The 13,322-nt window shown below is 44.9% G+C and overlaps 1 protein-coding gene across 1 annotated transcript in view; it reads left to right on the top strand.

The window, feature by feature from the left end:
* The window catches only part of ANO10 (anoctamin 10), a 233,615-nt gene that overhangs the window by 41,076 nt on the left and 179,217 nt on the right, over positions 1 to 13,322 (top strand). Inside the window, 1 exon segment of the mRNA XM_020993215.1 lies at positions 561 to 689. Coding sequence (XP_020848874.1) covers positions 561 to 689 — 129 coding nt within the window.

The following is a 13,322-nucleotide window of genomic DNA, read 5'->3' as shown; positions in this document are numbered from 1 at the left end:
CTGTGTGAGGCCAGATCTTCTTCATATATCTCAACAGAAGAACACATCCCAGTAGACCGACTACAGAAGCAATGGGAGGATCCAGGTGTCTTTGAGTAATCTGGACCCTAAAGAGATTTGCAAAATTGTGTAAAACACCACTCTACTCACTGTGTTTTTGGTTTCAGAAAATATAGTTATTTTTTGTAAAATATGTCCTGCATATTAACATGTGATGAGTTTATTATTGTTATTTTAAAATAAATATTTAAATATTTAAAATATTTAAAAATTTCTCAGGTTTTGTTTCTAATATAGTAAATATCAGTAGATATAGCTCATATAAGCAATATGGAGTCCTCAACAATTTTTAAAAATGTAAGGGGTCCTGAGTCTGGAAAGTTTGAGAGCCACTGATATAGGAAAAAGCATTTTTAAGAAATTTAGTCTTTAGAATAAGGAAGACTTTTGCTGTGGCTCCTCTGTGTACCCTTCTGTCCCCATGTTGTAGCAAGAAGTAAGAGGGCCAGAGCAAACTGAGACATTTGTCACCCACATGGCCTTTTTTTTTTTCTTTTCAGTTGGCTTTTGAGACCATGAGTGTTATATCAGTGGTTACCAACTGTGCACTGATTGGAATGTCTCCACAATTAAATGCAGTTTTCCCAGATTCAAAAACAGACCTTATTTTGATTGTGGTAGCCGTGGAGGTAAGTGAAAATTCTAGCTGTGTTTGTGATATTGGTCATTTAAAACAGTGGTGGTGATGGTGATGCTGCTGCTGCTGCTGCTGATGATGACAATGATGGAATCTGCCTGCCTGTCACTGGTTGCCTGGATTCACTTTCTTGAGTTTACATGTAAGAAAGCACAGGGACACAGTTACAGAACTAAGGAAAGTAGGCCTCAGGCTCTTTCCCAGTAACTTAAAAAATACTCACCAAGTCACAGAGAGAAGCAGAGATGGGCCTCATTACCAAAGCTGAAGGATGGGTGGGTGTGAAAATGTGTGTATTTGTGAGTCTCTGTGTATATGGATATATGTTTAGGTGAATGTGTGAGTCTGTGCTAAGGGAAAGTCATTTCTAATTTCAGAATAAAACATACCTAATGATCTGATTTGATAATTTTGTTTTCTCTTCTGCAAACAGGTATTGAATAAATACTTTTTGATAATTTATTTTTGAGTTTTTTTTTTATTTAGGCAACTGGGGTTAAGTGACTTGTCCAGGGTCACACAGCTAGTAAGTGTCAAGTGTTTGGTCTGAGGCCAGATTTGAACTCAGGTCCTCCTGACTTCAGGGCCGATGCTCTATCCACTGCGCCACCTAGCTGTACCTATTTTTGAGTTCTTAGATTACAAGTAGGAACTTTTTTTATTTCTGTGCTTTATGACTGTGTAAATAATCATGGGTACAAAATGAAAGCAGTGTTATAATTTAATGCGAATAGTATATTTAAACATTTATTTTTCCTTTGGGTCATAATCCTCTGAGCTGGGAGTCCTGAGCCTTGGTGACTTTTTTCACCTCGTGTTAATATTCTAGCTTCATTTTGAAAAGGGTTATCTCATCAGATTTGACTTTTTCCCTTCCATGCTTCCAGCTTTAAATGTTGCCATCTATATTACTGCACAGATCCCAGCATTCACTTTGTCTGCTTTTTCGTGCCTGATCAGCACTAGGGCTTCCCCACATGTACATGTCTCCCTCCTGATTTTGGCCCTGTCATTAAGGAGGTGTATATTAAAGTGCCCATTCAGTTCAAGCAGGGCTTAGCTTGACCGGGCCCATGAGGCCCCATGTGCACACCTGAGGCTTCAAAGCAAAGCCAGCTGATGGGATGGAAGAGTAGAGAAATGAACTTAACAGCAAACGTGCAGTGGCGGGCTTCTTGTTACTGTCCCCTTCTGGTTTGTGGTTGAGGCTCCTTGTGGAGGGGCAGAGGAAAGGAACAATGAGGAGGGGACAAGGAAGGGCAGCTGTGAAGAGCAAAAAGTGCACCACTTGCCCCCTTTTCCAAATCCCTGGGAAACAGTGCCATTATTATACCCATTTTACAGGTGGGGAGGTTCAAAGAATTGCCACAGAGCGATAAGGACCTGAGGCAGGCTTCCAGGAGCATCCCTCTGCTCAGAGTGGTGTGTGCTGCCCTGAGGAGGCTGTCAGAGCCACTCCAGGCAAAAGTGGTGGGAAGGACCATCCACAGGACAGATTGCCAGCTTCCAGAAGGGAGGAGGACTAGAGGAGGAGGACATTGACAGGTCATTCGTAAAGCACTTTACAAACCTTCTCTTATTTAGGAGAAAAGCTAAAGGATGATAGCCTGTGAGAATGGCAGGGTCAGCTGAGAGGTTTTTAAGGGTCAAGGGGCGTGGGCATGTGATGGACAGCAGAGAACGGATCACTGGAAAGGAAGGCATTGAGGATGAGAGGGAGGAATGGCTGACGGGGCAAACTCTCAGAGGACACAGGATGGGATGGAGTTGAGGGCAGATAGAAGGGTCAGTCCTGGCAAGGAGGAGGCCCAGCTCTTTGTCAGTTTTTTAGAGACAGCAAGGATGGGTGAAGATGGAGGGGGTTCTGAGGTGAAGGCGAAGAGAGATGAGACCACGCACTTCTTTCTAACATAGGACACAGGGTCATCTGCAGAGAGAAAGAGGACTGGGTGGGGTCTTGGGGATTCACTAAAGGAGAAGAGTGCTAGGAGAAATGGGAGGAGATTTGACAAGTGAAGAATCGGAGGATTTCTGTACATGCCTGGGCCAGGCTTTGGGAGCCAGCTCTTACTATCCTCCTGCTAATGATTCCAGGGCTCTTCTCTTCCACCTTTCCCCTGCAAGGGAGGCCTTCTCAGGAGCTTGGCCAGAATGACTTGTTCCTGATCTTTGTAGCTGATTTTATCTTACCTGGCCTTAATCACTGAATGGGTGTTGCCTCAGACAAGCTGAGAGTTGGGAAACACCTTAGCTTAAAAAGGCCAAAGTGTCCCACTACATCTGGGGCCATCTTTAGTCATCCTGATCTTTATCTTGCCACTGAATCCTGATGGAGGCTGGTGACTTGACACACCCCTACCTCACTTAAATCCAGTTCACTTACAAGTCAAGACATCACTTTCCTGATGTCGTTGGTCCTCTTGGAGAATGAAGATCCCACTGTGTTTTCATGGAAGCACCTTTGGCTTGGCCTCAGTGGGAGGCCCTCCTCTTCTTGCCTCTTCCTGAAGTTTAATGAATCTGGTTCATATCCTAGTTCTGAGTGTCCCTTATGTCTGCACTGGTCTTAAGATAAGGTGCGTAAGATAAGATAACTTGAATTAAAGAGTATTAGGAAGTAGCCATGACCAAGGGTCTTTTAATCCATGCCAGGGGATCATAATCCAGCCACCACTCAGGAGTGTCCCTGAGTGGGGGGGTTGGGGGGGCCAGGAGTCTCTGGGATGGCGCAGCCTCAGGGAAGCTGTTACCTGCACATCCATAGAGAAGGCTGGGGGGGAGGGGGAGCTTCTGTGGTTTCAGTTGCCCTCAGGAAGTTCATAGTTCTGAGAACTGCCAGGTCTGCTCCTAGTCAGCTGCATTCTACACTTGCCAGGCGTAGAAAGGCTATATGGGTATAAATGTGACCCTCGATTTCCAAGATTAAGTAGCAGGGCTTCTGGGGATGGGGAACCTGGGTGCCGTGGTGGTTAGCTCCTGACCTGGATGTCCTAGAAGGAGTCGCCTGAGCTCCTTGGCCTCAGCTTCCTCTTCTGTACAGTGAGAGGTAACCGCCCCTGTGGTCTCTGAAGTCCCTTCTGGCTCTGGGATCCTGCCCATCCATAGAGGACCTTGGGCCTGGGTCAGCTGCCATTTCCCTCTCCTCCAGTACCTGCTGAGCTGGGCTGGGAGAAGGGGATTTCCACACTAGAGAGCTCCCTCTACTGGTGAAAGCCCAGGGCAAGACCAAAACAGTAAAATCTACGTGCGCTAGCTAAAGACTCATCTGAGTAGGAAGAGTTCAATTCAACATGTTTTCCCAGAGTACCGACTCTTCCATTCAGGAGAGGAGAGAAACATCTATAGTGCACCTGCTGTATGCAGGGCGCCGCACTAGGCGGACAGTCTTGGCTGCAGTGTGGCTTGCCTTCCTGAAGGGTAGGCAGGACTTCTGGATGCCCTGGTCCTCTTGGCGTTCTGGAGAAGCCAACCTGTGGCTTCTCCTCGGAAGAATGGTTTGTTGCTTGCATTCATAGTCGAAGGAAATGCTAAGTTTGGATTCGAGCTGAGAGTCTTAAACTGCCTGGGTGGTCAGTCTGGGGAAACCTCTGGCTCCCTCCCCAGAATAATGTTCTTAAATGCACAAGAATAAAATTCGTAGAAGAAGGAAGCCAATTATATTGAAATGCTCTTATAAAATAAAAAAATTATAAAAAACAATTTCAAGGTGGTTCCCCTCCCCCCCCATCTAAGGAGATGTGTCATTATGAACACAACTAAGTATAAGGTGATTTGAGGAAGAAGAAAGGACTGACTACTGAAGGGATCCATTTCCCCCGCCCCCCACTTTGTGTCAGAAATGCCCCGAGTCACAAACTTTTGGAAGCTAGGAGCTATGTTTGTGTAAATAAATACATTTATTTTTAATTCTTTAAATAAGATGTTCTGCCTTGATTGGGGCCATTGTATTTTAATTTGGCAGTCTTACAGTCCATCTTATAATCCATGTCAAAGATCTAGGCTCTGTGCCCAGCAGGAGATAAAGCGTTGCACAAATTAGCACAATCAGGCCTGAGGAGAGAGTACATAGAATCGTCCTTCTTCTCAGTAGGTGTCTGTGTGAGCTCATCCTAGCAGGTTTCCCCTCCAGGTTTCCCCGGGCCCTTCCCTGTGGCCTCAGAGGGTGAGGTGACTGGGCATTTTCTGTGGTCGTCTCATCGCCTCGGTGTTCCTTTCCTGTCTCCTTTGTGCTTCGTGTTCTTCCTTTCTCCCCATTTCTTGTCTCTCTCTGCAGTTTCTCCACCGGCAGTATCATCTCGTCATCCTTTTGTTGCGGGCTGAGAGCTTGAGAGGTTGTGACCCCTCAAAGGCTGAATTACAGGATGGGTCGTCTGGAATGAATTCACTGACTCAAGCATTCTTTAAGCGAAGGCGGCAAAGTTTATTGTTACGCTTTTCAGCGGGCAAGGATTCTTAAAGGATCCTGCAACCTTAGAGAGGTACAATTAAAGTTCATATAGGATAAAATACAATAAAACATGTGCCAAATGTGCCAACGAGGGGATTCAGGGTGGGGTTAGGGAGTGGTTAAGGAGTGGTCAGTTCTTAAAAGAACATGCACTTCTTGTACCTACTGTGCAGGCGTTTTACCCAGAATTCACTAGGAAAAGCCCACAAGGGGGGCCACATGGAGGTGTGGTTTTAAGCCTGCTATGTCACTAAGTCAACTAGAGTTCAGGGTAACTGAGAGTTGTCCAGTCTGCCACCAATCAATGTCTTGTTTGACAAGATAGATGTAGGGAGTATACATATGTCTTAAGTCTAGAATACAGTTAATGAGGAGCCCAGGATGGAGATAATGTGGTAGGGCGGTAGGATAGTATAGTAGTGGGTAAGAATGTCTTTATGACCCAGTGCAAAGCCAGTTTAAACTAATAAATCCTTCAGGTGCTGTTTGGAACTGCACCAGGGAGAGAGAGAAGGGTCTTGCTGGGGCCCACTCATGAGTAATTGCTAAGCACAGGGTCCTTGGGCTGGGGAGAAACTGTCAGGGACAGTGTTTCTGAGGTTAGGGAGAAATTGGGGTCCAAGCACAAGCACCCAAACACAAGCACCCAAGCACCCCATCACTTTCAGTGATCACCTCCTTGTGGGTCACCAACCAGTCTGCACCTCCAGCTGCATGTGACCCTCTCCACAGACCTGGGTCCTGCCTTTCTAAATGAGAGACAGAACCCCGCAGTAGACAGAGTGCTGAACTTGGAGTGAGGAAGACCTGGGTTCGAATCCTGCTCCACAGATTTAGTAGCTGTATGACCCTGGGCCTCAGTTTCCTCATCTGTAAAATTAGGATAATAATATCCTGTGAGTGGCACCTCATTCGCCAGGTTGCTGTGGGGCTGAAAGGCAACCCTTACAGCACCATGGAAGTATGGGCTATTACTATTATTGCTCTAAAATTTAAATTCATCCTATGTGAACCTGAACTTCCCTTCAAACCCACCTCTTAACTCTTGCAGTCCTGCTGATGGCGTCACCGTTTTCCCAGCCACGGAAACTCTGAGTGTTCTCTGGCTCTTCCTCCACCATCAGTGTCTCCTCTGTTTCACAAACCCCAGTGGCTCCTGATGCCAGTCTGATCAAGCAGAGACTCCTTCCTAAGCCCAGCCTTCCTTCGCATCGTCAGCCCGGCCTTCCTTCCTCTCCAGCCAGGCTGTCTTGCTCGCTGCTTCTCTGTCTCGGTCCAGGGCTGTGTCACTGGCTGCGCCCCTGTCTGGCAGACCAGGGCACTACGCTTTCCCAGGGCCCACACCCTCGCTGCCTCTTGTCTAACGGCCTCAGATCTAGTCTGTCCATACTTACATTTACCCTCTAGGACGCAGGCTCCTTGAGAGCAAGGATTCTGTCCTTTTTTGTCATTGTATCCCCAGTGCCTGGCACATAGCAGGTGCTTCTGAATCAAGGATGGAGATGCAGGTGGGCAGGCTGAGCCTGGAGCCTGTAGAATGCATTGCATAAAGGAGGTGCATAATCCATGCTCGTTGGACCTCACTGGTTCAGATGCTCTCCTTTTAAAAACATGCCTTTAACCCTCAACAGAACCAAGAACTAGGGTGTCAAAGAGCGAAAAGCAAGTGACTAAAAGGGTCAGAAACTAGGGCCTGTGGGACCAGGCTAAGGGCATTACATCATCTCGTCTGTGGAAGGGACCTTGAAGGCACCAAAGGCCCCCGTGTGCCCTCGGTGTGCTGACTTCTGCAGAGTGGGCCGGCCGGGGTGGGGGGGTTGCTCAAGTGAGAAGGAACCCCTGCTGTCACCGCTCCTTCCTCTTCTCTGTAACACTAGAGGGAAAAGCAAGAATCCCTCAAGGCATCTGTGTGCTAAGAATAATGTCTGAGAAGCTGTAGCTTCAATCTAGGGGAGAGGGAGGAGCACCCGACCTGGGGTGGGGAAAGCAGTGGCCGTGGAAAGGAGGCCTTAGATGCTGGACCCACCAGGACTGTCCTACTGACTGGGTATAGTGGGATGAAGCCGAGACCTGCTGCTTATCTCTATTCAGGAACTGGATTTCACCCCTTCCTCCAGCAATGATAGTGGGTCTCATAAAGACGAGACTTGTTGTAATATTACACGTATTGTAATAGAAATGAGGCGGTGCCAGGCATATTTTTCTTTTAATTAAAATTTTTTTGATATATTTTGTTTTGACTGAATGAATACTTCCTTGTCCACAGCCATACGTAGATGTTTACCTGCAGAACGGTGGGGTGTCTCCCAATTTCCCCGTGCTGCCAGGTTCGGGGTTTGGCTGCCACTTGTCATCCTCATGTACAAATGGCCTTCTTTTGGGGGCCAGATGGTTATGTGTGCACCAGCATCCATCCACATTCTTTTAAATGCTGCTTGGAAATAGGTTTGGTTCCCTTTGAATACGTGGAATTAGAGCTCTGGTACTTTTCCTTCTGTCGCCTTTCTGGTGAGAAAGTTCCATAATAAATGAAATGCATTTAAAGTTCTCTTCACGGCTTAATATGCGTTCATGACTCCTGTTAGTATGAGGTGAAATTGAATAAAAATGTCAGGAAAAGAATAAGACTGATTGTGGGTATTCTTGCCTTAAATTGCGCCTGTAGGCTGTAAGTATTAATCTTAGTTTGATTTGGGTGGGAAACAATTACAGAAAGAGTGATCAGATGTTCTCTTTTGAAACGTTTGCTCCCCCTCCTGAGCAACTTGTTCTCTGTTCCAGGAAGTGGTTTTTTTTGGGCAACAGAAGGTGGCCTTTTCTGAGGCTTAGTACAGGATCGAAAAGGAACCATCCCATTGAACAGTGGTGCTGTCCAGTAGGAGGCGTGGGCCTTCCACATGGTGATGCCCTGCTGCATCACGGATTTGCTTGTGTCTCCTTGGACAAGTCATCTGACTTCTCTGGGGCTCAGTTTCCACATCTGTAAAATGAAGGAATGCGATTCACCTGTCTTTAAGGGCCCTTCCATCTCCAGATCTACAACCTTGGTACCTGATGAAGGCCATAGTGGGAGGCAGGATTTGGGTTGGATTTTCCTAGAATCCAAGGAATTCCTGTCCTTGAATTGCCCCTCACCCACAGAAATGAGGTAGTATTTAATCACATTACTACTCATTTGGATGCTTTCTTTTAGCACCAAAGGTGCGGTGGGCCTTGAAATCTAACATTTGTCATCCTTCTCCATGAGAGCTACCCACCCATCCACCCTGGAGTTGATGAGATTTTCCTCTGCTGTCGTACTTTGCCTTAAAATCTCTACTCTTGAAGCTGCACTCCGCTACCCAAGTCCTTCCAAATAGCAATGCGTTCCCCCTTTCTGCTATGGTCATGTGTTTAAATATGTGCCATTCAGCATTTTGTTTCAAATAGGGTTTCAGTTAGTGAAATCTGGATTCAGATTCTGCTTCACCATTTATTAGCTGTGTTTCAGAAAAGTTTTTCTTTTTTTAAACTTCTGAGTCAAAGTTTCCTCATCTGTAAAATGGGGATAATTATAATACCTATGGCACCTACCTCCCAGAGTTAGGATCATGAGACAGTGTTTGTGAAGTGCTTTGTACACCTTAAAGTATGTGTGTGTATCTGCTATAATTGTTCCCAGACTTGGAAGTTTTGGGGTCAAAAGGAAGCTCACAGAAAGCATTGAACATGGTCTTCTTCCCCACTCCACAGCAAAGAAATAACTCTTTTTTTTCTAATGTAGCAGATTCTCAAAGATAGGTATCATCTGTGTTTATAATTGTGACCCAAAATGGAATGTTTATTCAGTAAAGTAGAAAAATGCAGTTTATGTAAATAGTGCAATTATTGGGCTCAGCACTATGTAAGTATGTAAAGTCATTCTGCAGTTTTAGTCATTCAGAATGTTAAAGAAGGTTAATCAAAGCCCCTGTGACTTAAATTACCATATTGTTTCTATTTATGAGACTCAGCTTCACATATAAATAGGTTCTTTTCATAGGAAGAAGCTGACTCTTAATATTTTTAAATTAAAAATTATACTTTAACCCAGTTTGTTTCTTATGTAAGAAATGATAATGTCATGAATGTTTTAAAAAATGGATGTTCCCATAGCATACTATGTTTTTACATATTCAATCCTGGTCTCTAGAAATTAAAAATGTAAAGATATTGCTGTCAGTCTTCTGAGGCTGATAATTTGCAGAATATTAAAGAGGAAATTTTCTTAATTCCATAAATCCACATAAAATAATCCATAAATCCATATAAAAAAGTAAATTCTTGGGCTGGCATTTGAGCATCTTAATGAGAAAAGCACTTTTAGCTCAAGCTTTGATTTTAAAACACTTTTGTTTGATTTCTCTAGGCAGGTCAAAAATGTAGAGGAAATGAATTTCTGTCTTTCGAATTTCTGTTAATACATGAAAGGAAATGCTTAAGGAGTTTAATCTTGATGGGGGAAGAAAGCTGTTCACTTTTGTGTTTGTAAAATAATTGCAAACTTGGGAGAGATTTGATATCTGGAATAGTTAATTTGAAGACTTTGCTTAAAAAAAAGGTTAGTTTTTTTTTTCAATGTACTCGACATTTCCTCCAACTCTTGTCTGTTATCCTCTCTGGATTCTTCAATAGGATTGTCTCTGTTCATTGCTTCCATCTTATCACTGCTCACACTCTTCTTAATCCTCTGCAGTCTGATTTTGCAACCCATCACTTTCCCATAACTGCTTTGTCCAGTGTGACCAGTGATCTCTTAACTGCCCAATACAGCAAACCTCTTCTTGGGCCTCATCTTTCTTGACTTCTGCCGCTTTTGTTACTGTCTGCCCCGCCCACTCCTGGACACTTGGCTTTTTTCCTTTGACTTTTGGGAAGTGGCTCTCTGGTTCTTCTTTGGCTTCTTTGTCTGACCCCCATTTCAGATTCCCTCTATCGCACTCTGAGTGATCGGAGGCATTTCCCACTGTTCTGTGCTCGGTCATCTCATCAGCTTGCGTGGGTTCAGCGGTTGTCTCTGCACAGGCACCTCCCAGATCCACACATGCCCAGCTGTGACCCTTCTCCGGAGTCCAGTGCCATATTCCCAGGTGATCACTAGACATCTCTACCTTGGTGTGTCCTATAGGCATCTCAAACTCAGCCTGTCCAAAACGGTAGGATCAAGAGACTGTAGACTTTGTTATAACCCCCCACAAGCCCCGCTCCTCTGTTCTCGTCAGTCCAGAAACATTTCCACCCTTCCTAGGCTCGCAGCTTCGGGAGCATCCTTGGTTCTTCGGTTGGCCTCACTTTTCTCTATCCCATTGCCAGATCTTATTGTTTCTACCTCTGCTTTGTTACTGTTGAGTCTTCTCTCCGTGACCCCATTTGGAGTTTTCTTGGCAAAGATCCTGGAGTGATTGGCCATTTCCTTCTCCAGCTCATTTTGCAGATGAGGAAACGGAGGCAAACAGGGTGAAGTTATTTACCCAGGGTCACACAGCTAGTAAATACCTGAGGCCAGATTTGAACTCAGTTCTTCCTGACCCCAGACCCAGCTCTGTCCACTGTGCTACCTAGCTGCCTGCTCTACTCCTATAGGATCTCTTGAATCTCTCACACATCCTTTATCTTAGTTCAGGCCCTTGTCGTCTCTTACTAGGTCTGCCATAATAGTGTGTCTTTAGTCCAGTGATTCTGTATCTTGTCCTGTATCATAGACCCCCTTTTCAGAATAATATTTTCAAATGCATAAAACAAAATACATGAGGCACAAAGGAAATAATTCTATTGAAATAGTTATTAAAGTTTTTTTTTCCAAGTCCAGGCATTCCAGGCTAATTTTCCATTCCTTCTTCTACAGTGTTGCCAAACAGATATTCCCATGGCTAATAAGTGGTGAGTCAGAATTTGAACCCAGGTCCTCCGATTCCAAATTCAGTCCCCTCTTTTACTCTTGCTCCGGGTCTGTTCCCGCGTTCTTTATGGCCACGAGTTCTCGGTGAGTTCCTGGATAGATGATGGAGGCTCTTTGGATTGTGTGTCTGGGTCCATCGAGTCATGTGAATGTGTCCCCCGATGGGCTGTTTGCACATGATTTAGTGCAAGAGAGTCTTAATGAAGACAAAAGACCAGAGCATCACTTTTGTGTCTCTGCTGCCATCTAGTGTTGTGTTGTAAAATTTCAGGGTGATTGCGTGGGATGCTCTGTTTCTACCAATTGTAGTCTCACTTGTTTATGTGGGTCAACAGAAAACATATTCCTGTGAGAGGAATGGAGTCCTTTAAGCAAGTCCCATTTTGCCATTATAGTCTTGGTTTGGAGAAATAGCTTAGTTTTTTTTCCTCTATGATACATCTTCAAGTAGATTTAAATAGGGAAAACTGACAAAAATCCCAATATCAAAAATCATTTTATTTTATTTTTATTTGTTTTGTTAATATTGTCTTGTTTTTAAGTTAGGTTACCTTCATTGCCCAATGTCTGCCTCACTTTCTCCAGAGAGCCAGCACTTGTAACAACAAATAAAAACCAGGGGAAACTCAAAAACATGTTTTGGCCAAACTCACGAACACAGTAATGCAATCTGCCATTGTGTGCAGCATTTCCTGTGCGTCCTTACCCACCTCTGCAAAGAAGAGAGGGAGGTGCCGTCTTCATTCTTCTTCAGTGTCAAAGGGGGCGTTAGGATGTTACAGCATTCAGTTTGGGTTTTATTGTTGTTCTCCCCAAGTGGTTGTGTCCTTGTGTGTTCCTTGTGGTCATTGTGTGCATTGTTTTCCTGGTCCTGCTTACTTCACTTTGCATTAATCTCTATGTCTTCCCATGCTGCTCTCCTGTTCTTCACTTCATCATTCCTTAGAGCACGCTGTTCTATTGTTATATGCATGTGCCACAGTTTGTTTAGCTATTCCCTAATTGATGGGCATCTACTTTTAAAAAAACACCTTATTATTAAAACAATTGCCTAAAGTCCTTCTTATTCTCAAATGCTGAAGATGTTGCTCTGTGCTTAATATACTTCCTCCCCCTTTCTCTTCCTCCCCTTATTTTCTTCCTTCCTTCCTTATTATTAGCATCTACTGTATACAAAGCACTGTCCTAGATGTACAAAATATATGTCATGTATACTCTGCTTTCAAAACATTTATTCTAATGAGGTTGGGAGAAATGTGGACACCAGTGTTGCTGACGTAAGGGAAAGTGAGATGAGAGCAGAGGAGAGTGAGCCGCTGCATCTCCTGAATCTGGGCCGTATGCTCTGTGTTCTCCCTTCTGTCTCCGGGCTCCTTCTGCAGAAGCCCTTCCTCTCCTGCAGTGCCTTCTCTCTGAGATTGCTCTCCATCTGCCCTGGGCGTCTGACGTGTGCAGAGAGTCATCTGCACGTTGGCCACCGTTAGAATGGGAGCTGTTTGAGGGCGGGGATGATGTTCTTGCCGTCTTTGTGTCTTCAGACACTGAGCACAGTGCCTGGCACACAGTGCATGCCTAGTAAATGTTTGTTGGCCAGTTGACTGATGATGACCTGAAATTCTAGAAAAGGAAGCTCTTGGCTCTGTCACCTGGCTCGGTGTCAGAAATAAGCTGGGTCATATCCATAGAAATGGTGCCAGAGAAGATGTGCTGTCATCTTCCCTGCCCCATCCGTTCCCTACGGCCCTTTGGGCCTTCCCGTCTGGCCAGGGCCTGGCTCCCCTTCCTTGTGTCTTCAGTGCCTCGATTTTCCCCCTCTGGCCTCCACACATGCGCAGTGCTTAGTACGCAGCAAGCATTTGATATCTGGTGTTTTCATTCATTCATTCATGATCTTTTCAGCTCTGACAGTTGAGGACACGAAATCTGGCTTTTCCGTTTACTGACAGCCCCTTGTCATCTTAAGGACTTACGTTGTTGACATCTTAGGTGGTTTTCTACGGAAAATTGCTACCTACTCGACTTCCACTGGCATCTGATCTTCGTGTTTATTTTACTTCCAGAGAAGACTTTTGAAAAATAAACTTTTCAGTTAACCATCTCCTGCCAGGAAGTTTGGAGGGCAGGCAAACCTGGAATTATTACAAGAGAGAACAGTAAACCACAGGTACAATGGAGTTGTTTGCAGAGAGCGGTGAAGCAAGAGGCCAAGGATGAGGGAGCCCGCTCCCCAGCCCTTCCTGACTCCTGACACGTCATCAGCT

The sequence above is a fragment of the Phascolarctos cinereus genome, unplaced genomic scaffold (genome assembly GCF_003287225.1).
Source record: "Phascolarctos cinereus isolate Bilbo 61053 unplaced genomic scaffold, phaCin_HiC Scaffold_1;HRSCAF=81, whole genome shotgun sequence".
Classification (NCBI taxonomy): domain Eukaryota; kingdom Metazoa; phylum Chordata; class Mammalia; order Diprotodontia; family Phascolarctidae; genus Phascolarctos; species Phascolarctos cinereus.
The sequence above is the reverse complement of the archived record's forward strand: the minus strand, read 5'-3'. Positions and strand labels throughout refer to the sequence as shown.